Source organism: Maylandia zebra, linkage group LG15 (assembly GCF_041146795.1).
Source record: "Maylandia zebra isolate NMK-2024a linkage group LG15, Mzebra_GT3a, whole genome shotgun sequence".
Lineage (NCBI taxonomy): Eukaryota > Metazoa > Chordata > Actinopteri > Cichliformes > Cichlidae > Maylandia > Maylandia zebra.
Genome location: NC_135181.1, coordinates 32,272,867 through 32,290,487, shown reverse-complemented (window position 1 = coordinate 32,290,487; position 17,621 = coordinate 32,272,867). Strand labels below are relative to the sequence as shown.

The window sequence follows — 17,621 nt, the reverse complement described above, 5'->3', positions numbered from 1 at the left end:
AGTATAGGCTCGTAAGGCCCTAATGGTAAAAAAATACATTTCCGCAAAATGACATCACTTCCGGTTTCGGGCAGGTCATGGCGGACATGCGATAGTTCTCGCTAATGGACGTAGGAAGTGTTACAAACGGCTGATCAGATCGGCAAAGCGTGTTTCTGGAATATTATGTTTTTGCTGCTGCAAGTGCTTTTTATGCAATTTTTGCAAAGCTATATGTGGAAGGGAACTGGGACCTAGGACAAGCTGATGGCATAAGACTCTAGCTTACGTGGTTGAAGTGCTACCGGGATTTAAAAATAGTTACGCAAAATGGACCGGCTTTAACACTAGGAAGGCCCAGAGCCCAGCCATTTGGCTTTTCTACCTTTAAAACCCGGAGAGCAGCCAAATGGCTGGTAGGCTTTTAGCTAAGCTTTAGCTTCAGGCAAGTGGAAGCTAAATTGGCTAGTCATTCATATGTAAATTGGGTTGTTACCTGGGAATTCTGGAGGGAGGGGAGTGGGGGTGTGTGGATGAGGGGGTGGGGGAGCTGCTAAAAGCGGTGAGCTTCCTTTTGTGTTTCATCTTGATGCATTCTCAATCATCCAGGGAAACAAATCTCCAAAAGTCACCAACTTGGAGTGTTTCAGTTTGCCATCTTAGGGAGAAATCAACACACATGGGTGTATGTCCTTTGTTGCTGAGATTTATTGATAAAAACAGTACAAAAAATCAACCATTTGTACACATTTTTACAAATAATTATAAAAAGTGAGTGAGTACATTTCAACATTTTCAGCAATCACTCACAATCCTGGCACTGCCATGGTATCTGTAGTCTGCATTTACCACATGTGTATCTGTTGCAGTGAACACATCGCACAGTGGCATGATTGTTCTTGCAATTGTGTTTGACCTGACACATGGCTCTTTTTCCAGGGCTCGGTGTGGAGGGTTGTGTCAAAGGCAACTGTTCTTTTCTTGCCTTCTTCGCAGCTACATGAGAGTGAGCTAACTCCCTTGCAAGCTCCACCAGGAAGTCCACCCGTCTTTCCTTCGTCCCGGAGCATGCTTGATACAGCACATGTGCATTCAGTGCTGCCATGTCAATCATGTTATAAAACACGGCAACTGGCCAGCGCCGTGTTCCTCTGCGGACAGTGTACTCCCGAACCATCTGGTCCATCACATCCACGCCACACTTTGTTTTGTTGTAAAGGGTGACAGTGTTTGGCTTCCTTTTGGTAGTGTTATCAGTCTGAACCACGCCGTGCATGCTGCTAAGAATATAGACTGTCTTCTTCCGTTTGGCCGCATACGCCGTCAGCGTGGCAGCAGAGGTTGAAAACACCTAAGAAATAAGATAAATTGTTATTTCCATAGCACTTTTACACACAATGAAACACATAAACATAGAACCACAAAAGACCTGCAACATACCTGAGTGGTGAATTCATTGCGATCTGTCTGTCTAGTGGATTGAGGAATTTCCCTGCGAATCTTGTTGACTGTGCCGAGGATGGTGGTTTTCCGTCTAAGAAGTTTTTGCGCAAGTGAAAGCGATGTGAAAAAATTGTCCGTGGTAACATTTCTGCCCTTGTCTAGGAATGGTTCCATCAGCCTCATTACTACATTTTCAGAAAGTCTCTCCCCAGTGGGACGACTGGGGTCCTTGCCAAGATATGGGAAGACATTGCAAATGTACTTGGATTTTAGGTCGCAAGCCACCCAAAACTTGATCCCAAACTTGTCCGGCTTACTTGCAATATACTTCAGGAAACTGCACCAAGTACATTTGCAATGTCTTCCCATATCTTGGCAAGGACCCCAGTCGTCCCACTGGGGAGAGACTTTCTGAAAATGTAGTAATGAGGCTGATGGAACCATTCCTAGACAAGGGCAGAAATGTTACCACGGACAATTTTTTCACATCGCTTTCACTTGCGCAAAAACTTCTTAGACGGAAAACCACCATCCTCGGCACAGTCAACAAGATTCGCAGGGAAATTCCTCAATCCACTAGACAGACAGATCGCAATGAATTCACCACTCAGGTATGTTGCAGGTCTTTTGTGGTTCTATGTTTATGTGTTTCATTGTGTGTAAAAGTGCTATGGAAATAACAATTTATCTTATTTCTTAGGTGTTTTCAACCTCTGCTGCCACGCTGACGGCGTATGCGGCCAAACGGAAGAAGACAGTCTATATTCTTAGCAGCATGCACGGCGTGGTTCAGACTGATAACACTACCAAAAGGAAGCCAAACACTGTCACCCTTTACAACAAAACAAAGTGTGGCGTGGATGTGATGGACCAGATGGTTCGGGAGTACACTGTCCGCAGAGGAACACGGCGCTGGCCAGTTGCCGTGTTTTATAACATGATTGACATGGCAGCACTGAATGCACATGTGCTGTATCAAGCATGCTCCGGGACGAAGGAAAGACGGGTGGACTTCCTGGTGGAGCTTGCAAGGGAGTTAGCTCACTCTCATGTAGCTGCGAAGAAGGCAAGAAAAGAACAGTTGCCTTTGACACAACCCTCCACACCGAGCCCTGGAAAAAGAGCCATGTGTCAGGTCAAACACAATTGCAAGAACAATCATGCCACTGTGCGATGTGTTCACTGCAACAGATACACATGTGGTAAATGCAGACTACAGATACCATGGCAGTGCCAGGATTGTGAGTGATTGCTGAAAATGTTGAAATGTACTCACTCACTTTTTATAATTATTTGTAAAAATGTGTACAAATGGTTGATTTTTTGTACTGTTTTTATCAATAAATCTCAGCAACAAAGGACATACACCCATGTGTGTTGATTTCTCCCTAAGATGGCAAACTGAAACACTCCAAGTTGGTGACTTTTGGAGATTTGTTTCCCTGGATGATTGAGAATGCATCAAGATGAAACACAAAAGGAAGCTCACCGCTTTTAGCAGCTCCCCCACCCCCTCATCCACACACCCCCACTCCCCTCCCTCCAGAATTCCCAGGTAACAACCCAATTTACATATGAATGACTAGCCAATTTAGCTTCCACTTGCCTGAAGCTAAAGCTTAGCTAAAAGCCTACCAGCCATTTGGCTGCTCTCCGGGTTTTAAAGGTAGAAAGGTAGAAGCCTGGGACTGCCAGTGTTAAAGGGTTAATAAACTTCATTTCAAAAATCTTTTTCAAATTGCACTTTAATAAACTGCATTTCAAAACCCTTTTTCGAATTGCACTTTAATAAACTGCATTTCAAAATCCATTTCCCTTTCCTGTTCGCACAGGGATTAACATGTGCATTAGCAGTAGGATTAGCAGTTGGATTAACAACTTCATTTTAAAAATCCTGCTGCTATTCAAATTAGCGACACCGTGGGATGTAAGGAGCTCTCTGATTGGTTGGTCAGACACAGCCTGGATTTTTCTAGCTCATAGCTTCGCCCTCCTAAGAAGCGTGTGCTTGTACAAAGGCTGTTCAGCCTCGGGATTTACACTCAGCTTGACGTGGATATGTGAAGAATGAAGGGACCCTGCAGCGAAACGGAGAGCCCAACCTCTGACTGAGTGCCTGTTTATGCAGTCTGACCACCTGTGAAGGTAACGTGCTAACATGGCTAACGCTAGAACCAGGTGGTATTCTCTGGAGTTTAAGACCAAAACTGAACTCAAACAGTGAATTGACATTAGATTGGAATTCATAAGATGAATAGAAATACTGCTGAAGCTGAATGATTTATTCATATATGATTTTTTTTTTCTCCAATTCACCAGGTCTGTATAGTTCAGTATGACTATGGCACATGATACAAAAGAATAAATACAGAAGAATAAAAACTTTATGTGAATAACTTTACTCTTCTTAAAAATAATTCATAATCATTCAGAGGCTGCAGAGTCCATCATCACTGAGGCAGTCTCTCCTGCATGAAGTCCAGGTGCTCCCATCTCCCAGAGGAGTCCAAACCGTCATCAAACAGCCCTACAGACACAAAAACGTGAAAATATAAACAACCAGACTATCAGCAGTGATTAAACTACTTTAAGACCTCTGTGAAAATCATTTACAATATATATCACAGAATTTAAGGCCTTTATAATCACAGAGCATACAGAGAAAAGTACTAAACTGAATCAATTTCAGCTTTTGTTTTTCATAATTTATATTGTATTAATAATTAAATTTCATTATCTGTATCTTTACCACACATTTGCCACACAGGTGTAGATACTGTAGGTTCAGTGAATGTTTACATTGCGCTAATTAGAATATACTGGACATTCAAAGCTAAGATTCAGCGCACTGTGTTAGAGGCTGGGATTTGATGAATTCATCATATATACAACCTTTGATCATCATTTATGTCCAGTTGAGAATGAATCTGTGCACTCACATATTAAATGAACTGAAATCAGTAGTGTGATCTCCAGTCTTGATATATTAAATGTGAGAACTGACAGCTGTTATTTTAATCACCCTGTCTCAGTTGTTTTAACTCTTAAGTATCACAAAGTAATGTGGTAACGTCTGGACTGACGAGTTTACTGTCAGAATTTTAATCGCTAGTTTAAAGGCTGTAGGCTGCAGCCGTTGCTCTAACACTGTATAAATGTAACAGGGCTCAGTGCTGGTACTAACAGTCTGAGCTGCTTCCAGCTTTGTTTGTGAAGAGCACAGCAGCTTACAAAACACATAGCTAGCTCTTACAGCTGCGACGTAAAATTTTCATAAGCTAAAATGAGCTTAAAATAACGGGGCTACGTGCGGTGATGCTAGCATTAGCCATGTTAGCACGTTACCTTCACAGGTGGTCAGACTGCATAAACAGGCACTCAGTCAGAGGTTGGGCTCTCCGTTTCGCTGCAGGGTCCCTTCATTCTTCACATATCCACGTGGAGCCGAGTGTAAATCCCGAGGCTGAACAGCCTTTGTACAAGCACACGCTTCTTAGGAGGGCGAAGCTATGAGCTAGAAAAATCCAGGCTGTGTCTGACCAACCAATCAGAGAGCTCCTTACATCCCACGGTGTGGCTAATTTGAATCCGGTTGTTCAGTCTGACGTCACTAGCCGTGTCTGGGTCTAAACTCCGCTGCAGGTCCATATATCAAACGATCACTACCCAGATAGCAAGGAGACATTGAACAGATGTTGATTTTCCATCTGAACCATCAGAATCGTCAGGATTGAAATGTCAACACAAAACCAATGTTGAAACAACATTGAAATACTGATGAAACCTGACACTGACATTGAAATAACATTGATTCACTGTTGTTCTGTCATCGTTGATTGTTGATCTATGTATAGTTGACAAGGTGACAACAATCACGTTGAAAAACCATCGATTTATGGTTGAGCGGGAAATTAAAGCTGCTACCACTTGGACTATTCCGCAGCACCCCTATCACATTGGTACATCCCTCCAGGTAACCATTGTCTTGTACAGTAGAGCGGGACATTAGATTTACTCTCAGCGGAATTGACCGGAGAAGGTATAAGTTCATGCACTGCACTGGCCTGCACCACGATTAGTATAAGGTAAGAATGAATGACTTTTGTTCTATTCGTTATTTCCACGGTTGCATTTGAATAACAGTAAAAAAAAACAAAACAAACTTGTTAATGTAAAGTTTCGGATAAAATGTGGGAGCCCGAAATTGTGTCTACTTTCTTCTTACAATCCGGCAACAAATAAATTGCACTGCAAACAAAGTCTATCAACAAAGAAAACATTTTCGTTTCATACTTTTCCGTTATATTTCCTTACAAAGCTAGCTTTAACGCTTCGAGGGTTCCTTTGTTCTTGCCGTCGCCTCGGCGCTTGACCCAGACTTTCGCTCTGTAGTTGCTTTTTAGCATAGTACTACAAAAAATTTTAAATCTGTGATATATGATTGATAAACGTAAAGGTAACTGTATAAATGTGTTCAATGACTTTGTTACTTTTAATGATTGGAGAGCACCCGCTTCGATTCGCACTCAATTCAAACTTTACGCTGCACGCTCACCTAACTTGCGTTTGCACCTTTTGTCCACACGTAAACTGCGTTTAGCATTTACGTGTGGACGAGGAAGATGGAGAAAACGCAGCGTCAAAGGTGTGCGCCTATTTTGACGCCACACTGTGCGCCAAGTTTTTGTCTCGGTGCCATGAATTCCTACAATGGCAGACTTAGACAAAATACTGTTAATGTTATTATCTTCAGTGTTTAAATGCTTACATATACGGGTTTGCTTGTAATTGTTGCCTATATACATTTTAAGCTATTATTTATTATTTAGTTTAATCAATAGATCAAGTTTTGTAGTGACTATGAAATATATTGTAATTATCTGTTTCCTGTTTATCCTAGACAGGGCAAAAAAGGACTCCAAATTAAAAAAAAGATAAAAATGAAAGACTGGTGCATTGTTCAGCACTGGTGGTACAGAAATAGTCCCTAGTTCATGGATAAATGGGGAGAAATTGTCATGGCCTCCATATCCTCTGTGAGACACATTCAGGATCCACGATGCAGTAAAGAGGAGAGTTCATCCTGGTTCAACATGGCTCACCTATGCACCAGTCCGACTTCTAATAAGCCATGGTGGGTATCATCTGGATTGGTGTTGTATAAATGTAACAATAACAAGTTTTTCATGTCCTAATTTATGTCTGGCCATACATTGTGTTTGTACTTCCAGACACATTTCACAAAGCAGAACGCAGTCTTCAGAAATATCTAAGTGAACACTGTGATACGTCTGACCTTCAGTCCGAAGCTGAAACTCAGACCAGTCATAAAAGAAAGCACAAGTAAAACTTTTTTTATTTCACAAACATATCTTTGATTGCTAAGAATTTATGATCTTGTCTTTTGTACATATCTGTGGTGCTTGCATACTGCAATATCACCACATAATATAGTCCAAAAAGTGGAAGCTTGTAAACTTTTTATAAATGCAAAGCCGTGTACACTTGTGCACTTCAAAAATTCCTTGTATACTGTACCTTCTTGCACATCTCCGTTTCCTGTGTGTGTTGTTATAAATTAAACTGTAACTTTAGGAAAAAATATTCCAAAAGCACATTTGTAATTACTTATGACCGTTTTCAACTTTTTTTCTTTAGACCAAATCCCCTGTACACATATAGTGACTCAGAGGATGAGCAGCCCACAAAGAAATGGTTTCCCCAGGCCCCTCGAGTGAAAATACCAGGTAATAAAATACTGTCTAGTGTCTTTGTACATATCTGTGTGTGACACAAGGAAACTTTTGACAAGTTGTCTGTATTCTTAAATACTTAAAAAAAATTATCTTTTTCTGTCAGACCTGACGAGAGCTGTTAACGAACTCCGTGAGGAGGTCAGAGCCATCCGCAATACCGGCTGCAATGAATCGGTAGATGCTGGGGTACTGCCTCTGGATTTGCCCTTGCACAACATTGAGGAGCTAAACAATGCAGAGCCAGCTCTTCAATCACAAGAGGCAAATAAGGCAATGGTAAGTATATAAAGGTTATATACACTTTGTAACTATAAAGTGTAATAGCTGTCAGATGTGATTTAAATACATAACAACGGCTTGTTGATTAAACACACAAGCACTTGCATACACATTTAAGACATGAGACACGCTAATTCCATCTCTTAAAATGTGTCTATAGGTGAGACGCTTTGCCTTGATTGGAAGGACCACACTGGAGGTGCGAGTCCGCCGTGTAATGGCTTATGCCATTACAAACGAGCTGGCCTCGGTACTAAACTGGGCAGGGAAAAAAACCAAGGACCAGACAAAGCAAAAAATGGCATTTAAAGATACAGCGCTCTGCAAATGCATATTTGGTAAGTTTTACTGTTTTTTTGCTATATTACTTTGTCTTTCTTAATAACAAGACTTTCATGTCCGGTTAATCTGGAGATGGAGTCTTTGGTCTTTGGCTTGTTTAGTCCTCGGGTTGTAGTTTGTACAGCCCGAGGACCCCATGTTTATTTTGTTTTAAAGGATACATGGCACACCATGCTAAGACTTCTCACTTTTTCCGCTCATAGCTCTTTGGGAATCAAATGCGGCAGTTTGCAGATTTACGCCTGGTGACTTTCATGTTTATCAGCCTAGGAGTTTACATACTTTCTCCCCACTGAAGACAGTTAACAAGAGCTTATTCACGTGCTCTAATTCACTTTTTTTGTTTGTGTGTGTGTGTGTGTGTATTTTTGTCCTAGATGGCCTGACGCAGCAGTTAGGGGCAAACTCTATGTCCGAGTTTGTCTTTGCGCAAGCAGTGCAGAAATGGCTCCGATACGCCCCAGATCGTTTGGGTGGTGCAGGACGCACATCATGCATCCCCATCCCAGAGTAAAAAATTACAAACTTCTGTGAAACATATAAATGTAAATAGGAAACTGTCTTTTAATAAAGTATTTAGCAAACGAAACATGACTATTGACCTTTTTTTTTTTTCTCTGTTACATCACATGCAATGCTTTCTTATTTTAGGATATTAATATTGACATGATACATTGTGAGACATTTGGGGTTTTTTTTTATAAAGGGTGTCCAATTTAAGGAATAAGTACAATTATGTGTTTAGGTGGTTTAAGTATTGATGGAAACATGCAGTAGTTTAGTATTGGTTAAAATACCTATAAAGAAAGGTAGATTTCCAGTCATGATTTAACTGTTGTTTTAATAAAAAGCAACTGTGCGAAAGAGGTGGAAAATCAACACCATAGCTCAACAGTGTTTCAATATCAGAATCTGACATTGTTTCAATGTCAACAGTATTAGAAAATACAACGTTGAATCAATGTCAGGTTTCAACATTGATTCAACATCAAAACCTGACGTTGTTTCAACGTTAAAAAAGGGTGCAAGAGTGACGTTAGGTCAACGTCACACTTCAACGTTGATTCAATGACACAGCCTGATATTGACTCAACAGTGTTTCAATGTTTCCTTGCTATCTGGGTATGGCATTACTGAGAGTTGAAAAACTGTCTAAAGTCTTTCATCTTTAATAAAATGATCAGCGTTCTGCTCTACCAGGTGTAACAATTGAGTTTAACATCCAGGCATCCATGAAAACGGAATTTATGACATTTAACGGAGTTAGAAGTTAGCAGGGAGTTAGCTCGCTAGCTTCTATCTAAATACAATATAGCATGTCCTGACTGCGGGGTTTTGGAAACAAATTAAAACGTACAGCTCTGCTATCTCTTCCAGCATAAATGAAGACAGAAAACTAAACAGCAGTGACGTTTGTAGGGTTACTGAAGTTGGGCTAGCTGGTATATAATGATGTGCTACGTGACCGCTAGCGACACAGCTATGTTAGCATAATATAAACAAGCTAACTTTTTTTCCACTCGATAAAAGTTAACATGAGTGTTCTCGGTGGTCAGGAACAAATGTAATCGCATGGCAGGATGCTGTAAAAGGACCAAACTTCAGCCAGGAGAACAACTGAGATAATCCATCCACAATACGAGGTTAGTCATTCTGCTGCATGGGCTGGGCTGTAGTCAAATCAAATCAAATCACTTTTATTGTCACATCACATGTGCAGGCACACTGGCACAGCACATGCGAATGAAATTCTTGTGTGCGAGCCCCACAAGCAACAGAGATGTGCAAACACAACAACACAAACGAGCAAAATACAAGAATGGCCAACCTGAAACTAATAAATATATGTACAATATATAATAGTGTATGCATTTCTGGATGTGTATACTAAATATTTTCCTACGTGTGTGTGTGTGTGTGTGTGTGTATACACATTTTTACAAATTAAATAGTAAAAATAAATAAATAAATAATAATAATAATAATAATAATAATAATAATAAAATATATTAAATATACAGAGTTGAATATGTGCAAAACAAGTGGCATTTATATACAGTGTGGAGTGCATAATGTTGAAGTTCCAGTAGTGAAGCTGAGGTGTCTATGACGTGTTCAGCAGTCTGATGGCCTGATGGAAAAAGATGTCTCTCAGTCTGCTGGTACGGGACCGGATGCTGCAGAACCTCCTTCCTGATGGAAGCAGTCTGAACAGTTTATGGCTGGGGTGACTGGAGTCCTTGATGATCCTCCCCGCTTTCCTCAGGCAGCGCTTCCTGTAGATGTCTTGGAGGGAGGGAAGCTCACCTCCAATTATCCGTTCAGAGCACCGCACTACTCGCTGGAGAGCTTTGCAGTTGTAGGCGGTGCTGTTGCCATACCAGGTGGTGATGCATCCAGTGAGGATGCTCTCAATGGCACAGTGATAGAAGGTCCTGAGGATGCGGGGGCTCATGCCGAATCTTTTCAGTCTCCTGAGAAAGAAGAGGCGCTGCTGCGCCTTCTTCACTGTTTTGTTTGTGTGTACTGACCACGTAAGATCCTCAGCCAGATGTACTCCAAGGAACCGGAAGCTGCTCACTCTCTCCACAGCAGCGCCGTTGATGGTGATGGGGGTGTGTACTTCTCTGCACCTCCGGAAGTCCACTATCAACTCCTTTGTCTTTGCGACGTTGAGGGTGAGATGGTTGTCTTGACACCAGTGGGTCAGGGCGCTGACCTCCTCCCTGTAAGCCGTCTCATCACCGTTGGTGATAAGACCCACCACTGTAGTGTCGTCCGCAAACTTCACAATGATGTTGGAGCTGTTAGTGGCTGTGCAGTCGTAGGTGTAGAGTGAGTACAGGAGAGGGCTCAGTACACACCCCTGTGGAGCACCAGTGTTCAGTGTGATGGGGGATGAGGTGATGCTGCCTAGTCTGACCACCTGGCGTCTGTCAGACAGGAAGCTAAGGATCCAGCTGCAGAGGGAGCTGCTCAGTCCTAGATCCTGCAGTTTCCTGTCCAGCTTCGAGGGAACGATGGTATTGAATGCTGAGCTGTAATCTACAAACAGCATCCTCACATACGTGTCTCTCTTCTCCAGGTGTGACAGGGCAGTGTGTAGTGTCAGGGCTATGGCATCATCAGTGGACCTGTTGTGGCGGTATGCAAACTGTAGAGGGTCCAGTGAGTCGGGTAGTGCAGAGCAGATGAAGTCCCTGACCAGCTTCTCGAAGCATTTGCTTACGATGGGGGTCAGGGCTACAGGTCGCCAGTCGTTCAATGAGGAGATGGTGGAGGATTTGGGTACAGGGACGATGGTGGTCATTTTGAAGCAGGCTGGGACTACAGACAGAGAGAGGGAAAGGTTGAAGATGTGCGTGAACACTCCAGCCAGCTGAGCCGCGCATGACCTGAGGACGCGGCCGGGAATCCCGTCCGGACCAGTAGCTTTGCGTGCGTTCACCTTCCTGAAGCACTTCCGCACATCCTCCTCAGACACAGTGTGCGCACTGACGTCATCCGCGGTGCGCACACTGTCCGGTCTCATGGTGTTCGCTGTTACATCCTAAGGAGAGGTCAACAGTGATCACTGACTGTTTTAGGAGCTTTTTGAGATCAAATAGAAGAAAATACATAACATTAAACATGTTAACAACACAAAAGCCATATTAAACGCAGACTACTTTAGACCCGGAAGTAGGATTCGCCGCGTCATCACTGAACGACCGGATAGCAGCAGGATTTTTAAAATGAAGTTGTTAATACAACTGCTAATCCACATGTTAATCCGTGAGCGAACAGGAAAGGGAAATGGATTTTGAAATGCAGTTTATTAAAGTGCAATTCGAAAAAGGTTTTTGAAATGAAGACTTAAAAAGCATTTTAAAAATCAGTTTATTAAATTGGAATTCAAAAATGAATTTACAAATACACATTTTGTTCTACAATTCATTATTTAAGCACAGAATTTTTTATTTCGATGCGTGTGGCTCTTGTGGTCCTCCATACACATCTGGCTGCAGTGCTTCACTCACTGTGGGTTCAGGTTCCACTGTAATAGTTGGTCTACATGTTACAGGTTCTATGAATAGACAGTCTGTGGAGTGGACAGGAGCAGATGTGCAGGCTGTCTTTTTATAACACAATGTGCCAATGGTAAGCAGCTCATTTGTCTGATCTGAAAATTTACTTCAAATTCCCTATATATATTTATAGCCAAATCACACCACAATCTATTAGTTGATTCATATTTTATAATAATCTATTTCTGCTACATAGAAACGGTGCTTATACAGAGTTTGTTTTAAAATATTTTCCCTTTTTTTAATATATATTTTTTTTAATTTTTTAATGAATAAATCAAAAGTCTCTATGACAGAGTTGATCTTGGTTACACATCAGTGACTTGCTGTCTTGAGGATGTGCAGACTTTTTCCAACAGTTTTCCAATTTAACTACATGTGATATTTCTGCTGTGCACTGGATGTACTGACTTATCAGTGGCTTCACTTTGACAGTATGTTTCATGTGTTTTCTGCAGACTGAGCAGCTTTTTGTTGACAGGTTTAAATATCTCCATTTTGGCCAAAGATATACAGTAATTGCTAGGTCCCAATGCACACTTCAAACTAGCAGCGCAGCCAAAGCAGACACTCTTGTGTCTGATGGCTTCTTTGTGAATGTGGCTTCTGGGTTGGTGAATATACTGCGCCCATGAACTGAAACTATTTGCTCAGATGATTTTTTTTTATCACACTACAGAAAAAACTATTCCATATCCCCTCACCTGACAAGTCCTATTTGACCTCCTGGTTATACTCTTAAAAAAATGTATCTAAATAAGTCCACACATTCCAGGTGTGGTATTTATGTTGCCAATCAGTAATGTAGGCTAGATAAAATAGAACTTTTTTTTAAATACGTATGTGTTATTGTAGGGTCTACCTTACAATATCAATGTTCTTGTGATTTGGCTCTGTATCAATAACATTTAAAATTGAATTCTATATAATAGAAGTTCAACGCTAAAAAAACCCAATAAAATTTGAATTCAGACAACATTTTTTAATCACGTGAGTTTCAGTTTTTTTTTTGTATGAAACTAGCTGTTAGAAGTGTCCTCCAAAGAACTACTTTTTACTTTGACTATATTTCATAGCCTGTTTTTTTCTTTTAATTAAGTTTTTTTTTTTTTTTATCAATATCTGTATTTTAACTTAAGTGTACTTTCACCACCTCTGCACAGTAACATTTAAGACATCTGTGGTGTTTCCTACCCTTTCCTGCCTTATCCTTTTCTTACTCAGAACCATGATCTCCGTTTGCTTTGATTGTAGAGAGTACCAAACAAATCATCAGTATATTTTATGTCTCATAGGCTATAATAATAATTTTTACAATATTTAGTCTGGCTAATTAACCTGCAACATAAAAAGGTGCCAAAATCACCAGTTAAATCTGAGAGTAAAAATAATCTTCAACCCTTTGTCTTTAAAATTATAAGCTATAAATATCCCTTCCTCACTACTCTCCGAATTATAATGTCCAAAAAACACATTGCGTATAATTGAGTGGCCAAGAAGAACAAAACTGCATCTTTTGTGCCCCAAGAACAGCCGCGCCATCATCACCCAAAGTAAGATAGCTAAAGACATCAGCTCTGAAGAGATCCTAATGATTGAGTTGTCTGTTGTTTATCTGGATGTGTGATTGAGGTTTAGCAATTCTTATTGAACATTCTTTTTCAAAGAATGAAAGATGACACAGTGAGATAAAATAGATAAAACTGAACAAATTCACATGTAAACAGATTCATAATATGTAAATAACAATCTGCATCATATGCCTGTGGCTGCAGATTTGAGGCCATGCCTCTCTACACTATTCAGTAGACGATGTAATTTCCTGGAGAAGCCTCTTCCCATTGTGAAGTGCTGATCTGATTGCTTTTTCTGTGAAGCCACACAAGTGTTGCAGCTCTGAGTGAATTTATTAATCATTGAAATCTTCAGCCAAAACAGCAGGTGAGTTTGGAGATATTGAAAAAGTTTGTCTGAAACAGCTACCATACTACCGTACTTAGCAAAAACATAAAATGTCAGACTGACAACTGAGAAAGTCCATGATGTTGGGCAGGAATGAATTTATACACATTTCCGGAGGAAAAAATATAAAAGGTTATTATTCATTCATATTCAAAGACACTCAATCTTATTGTTGGGGTCTATTTCAGTTGGGCTTGCATGGTCCTTTGCAAATCACAGTCAGTGAGAATGTTTTACTCATGTGTAGGTTTTAATTAAAAACACTGTGTTATTAATTAGATCCTGGTTCCTGGTTGAATTAGATGACTGCATCTCTCGATGCGTGAATGGTCTGGAAAGATAATGTTTCTCAGGCTGCAGGGTCACAGATGAAATCTCAAATTTCAACCACCCACATTCTTCTGAATGTGTTTATTCTCCGAAGGCCACTATCACAGAAGATATAATTTCTTGTAGAAACTCATTCACAGGACAAAAAACAAAACAAAATAAATTACATTCACAGATTTCACCCTTGATGATGTGATACGTACAAATAAGTCAAAGTGCATGTTGTAAGTGTTTTTTGTGTTTGTTTTGTTTTTAAAAAAGGCTGAGGGTAAAAAAGTAGTGCATTTTTTACTGGCACAATTGTAATTTAAAGGGTTGTCTTTAGAAATACGGCAAGAGAATGTGAACAAAACAATCAAACCAGCATAAGTGGATCTCTGGTTTTCACTTGAAACATAAAAGCCTTTGCCATAGAAGCTGACCAAAGCTGACTGGACTGATTAGAAAAGAGTATGAAATCTTTTTTCATGTGCTCTCCCTTCTTCCAGAATTTTTTGGAATGTCTTTGCTCTGCACAGACTGCAGCAGAAAAAAACAGCCCCTTAACTCAAGTTGTTATGGAGTGGTGTTTCTTTTGAGGATGATTAATGAAGGCTTCTATCCACAAAACCAGAAGTGTTCTTCCTCATCAGACAAGCGATGCTGATTAAGCAGCTGAAGTGTTCTCTGATTACTGGCCCACCTCTTATTCCTACTTCTTTTTCTCTTGGCCTAATATAAATTGGTGTGTGCGTGCGTGCGTGCGTGCGTGCGTGTGTGTGTGTGTGTGCGTGCGTGCGTGCGTGCGTGTGTGCGTGCAGTGTCTGAGCTGATGTGATGAGCAGCGTTTTTTTCAGGAAGGAGGGGATCTGCAACTCCCAATGCTCCCCACCTGTCCATTAGTTCTAGATGACTAAGTCTACTTCAGCTTTCATCACTCTGATATCCACACAGAGGCCAGGCCAGGGTTTGAAGCGATCCACCAGATGGGGCGTTCAGCCCGCTAGCAGCTGGACTCTCTGCAGTCCACTGCTAAAATACTGACATTCCATTTCAGCCTTACACATGCTGGACGGCTAAAATTATGTTTTTTGAGTGCTGAACTTTTAATAACTTCATCCACTAGGTCACAGGAAAAATGAGGGTTAAGTTTTATTTTACCCGCTTTTTAAACAGGCACCATTTCAAAAACTAGAAGATACTACCTTTCAATGTCTTGCATGCATTCTGTTAACCATTGCTTGTAAATTCAGTAAACTTTAGTGCAGTTTTTTGTCAACGACAATTGATTATATTTACTAATTATTAGTAATGTTATAATTTACATGTATTTGTCATTAACTTCCTTATTAAAATAAATTAATCAGTTGCATATAGATTTGTTTATTATTTATATATAAAAGGCCATGCAACAACAAAAATATTAAAAACATTCCAGAATTTTCCACATCCAAGCTTGTCATGTAACGCATTGTGTTTTTGCAGAAAAGTCATCTTCAAAAAACACACAGTGAAAAAAATTAAATCAACATCATGAGATGATGACCTGGTCTTGATGTTTCTAAACAAGAAAAAAAGAAACAGAGATTCAATGATTTAATGCCAAATAGTCTGAGTGGTCTGGTGTATTTATTTGGGTCAGAAAAGTTAAGCATGATACATGTATGCTGTGCTCGTTCATTTGCACAGTATCTCAACTAGATGCAATACGTGTGGCTAGTTTAGTTTGTTTGGCAATTGTCTTTTGCAGTATAGTTTAAATTTATGAAGGCAGACAAAAGTGAATTTTTTTTTACATTTTGTTTGTGTAATTTTACTATTCAAATATTCTCTATAGTATCACAAACTTGTGATGTAAATGGCTTTCACGTGCAAATTTCTGCTGAATTTGTAAAACCCATTAAAGCTCTTTCAATACTAAACTGTTGTGTTAGGTTTGATAAATACATAAAAGGACTGGCAGTCAGTTTAGCTTCACCCATTTAAAATTGTGCCAGCATTAAATTAGTTTGGTATTCTATTAGAATATGCATGCCAGGAAAATATCACTTTGTAGATTGATATGGATGAAGAATAGCACATAAATGAGGAATGTTGTGTGTTTCCCTATTCAAAGGACAGCACAGAGCTATGGTTTGTCAATCATTATAAAATGTCCCAACAGAGTCAGCTTTGACAAGTCAGTACGAAATCCAACGACACTGAGTAGCTGAGCGGTCAGCATACACATGCATAAACTGTCACTGGAGCCTCCTGAGTGCTCTCCAAAATGTTTATAGTATACACATAATTCATATTTGTTTACCTACTTATGTGCTCCTAGTGGGAAATGATGATCACTTGAAACAGTATTAGCATGTCAAATATTATACCAAATTTTGCAGGGCCACTCTGGGATACAGTTTGTTGAGCAAAACAAAGAGTTGCTATTGATTGTTCTCCTGTTTGACCAAATAGCTGCTCTGCACCTGTGTCAATCATTTTATTATGGTACACATAGCCCTCTAACACATTTACCAGGCAACCTACTCTTGAGTGTGTCACTCAAAGTGCTTCATGTGACTTCATTTAAATCAGTCACTTGATCTCTCCAAAGTTATTTTGATGTGTTTTTAATGATGTAAATACATTTCTGTAATCTAAACATACATCATCTGAATTTAAATGAAATAAAGTAAACTGAAACTAAAGGCTGCTGACTATTTTTTTATCTTTCTTGACTAAAAATTACACATGATGTACAACAGCCTAACAAAATTGTCACGGTGTTTTGATTTTTGTATCATTATTATTGGTCTTTGGTTTCATCTTGGTTTATGATTGCTAGTGTTTTGGTTTCTGTTTTGCATTTCTAGCTCTTTGGTTCTCCTGGGTTTGTGATTTCTAGTTCTTAGGTTTAGTTCAGCCCTCGTATTTATTCTCTTGTCCCCGGTCACTGAAAACTGAGATTTTTTAAATACTCCGGTCAGGGTGGATATTTTTGAAAACTCAGTTTTTGCATTTGTGTGGACGAGAAAAACGCAGCATCAAAGGTGTGCGCCTTTTTTGACGTCACACTGTGCGCCACGTTATTGTTTCAGTGAAATGAATTTCTACAATACTGTTAATTGTACTCTCTGCAGTGTTTAAATGCTTACATATACACACACAGTTACTGTCCCTCCACATACAGTGGGGCAAAAAAGTATTTAGTCAGCCACCGATTGTGCAAGTTCCCCCACCTAAAATGATGACAGAGGTCAGTAATTTGCACCAGAGGTACACTTCAACTGTGAGAGACAGAATGTGAAAAAAAACAACCCATGAATCCACATGGTAGGATTTGTAAAGAATTTATTCGTAAATCAGGGTGGAAAATAAGTATTTGGTCAATAACAAAAATACAACTCAATACTTTGTAACATAACCTTTGTTGGCAATAACAGAGGTCAAACGTTTACTATAGGTCTTTACCAGGTTTGCACACACAGTAGCTGGTATTTTG

At 40.0% G+C, this 17,621-nt stretch overlaps 1 protein-coding gene and 2 long non-coding RNA genes across 3 annotated transcripts; 2 read left to right on the top strand and 1 right to left on the bottom strand.

Moving 5' to 3' along the window:
- Positions 1-665: 665 nt before the first annotated feature.
- Positions 666-1,728, bottom strand: LOC143412807 (uncharacterized). The gene is made up of 2 exons (XR_013093341.1): positions 1,420-1,728; positions 666-1,330 (listed from the first exon to the last, which is right to left on the bottom strand). It is a non-coding gene; the product is annotated as an uncharacterized LOC143412807 (long non-coding RNA).
- Positions 1,729-1,777: 49 nt separating this feature from the next.
- LOC143412806 (uncharacterized) lies at positions 1,778-2,787 on the top strand. The gene is made up of 2 exons (XR_013093340.1): positions 1,778-2,033; positions 2,123-2,787. It is a non-coding gene; the product is annotated as an uncharacterized LOC143412806 (long non-coding RNA).
- A 3,653-nt stretch (positions 2,788-6,440) lies between these two features.
- On the top strand, positions 6,441-8,434 carry LOC106675526 (uncharacterized). Its single transcript, XM_014410343.2, has 6 exons — positions 6,441-6,534; positions 6,654-6,765; positions 7,081-7,169; positions 7,282-7,454; positions 7,618-7,795; positions 8,177-8,434. Exons 1-6 carry the CDS (start codon positions 6,441-6,443, stop codon positions 8,311-8,313), a joined length of 783 nt encoding a protein of 260 aa, XP_014265829.1. The 3' UTR covers positions 8,314-8,434.
- Positions 8,435-17,621: the final 9,187 nt, after the last annotated feature.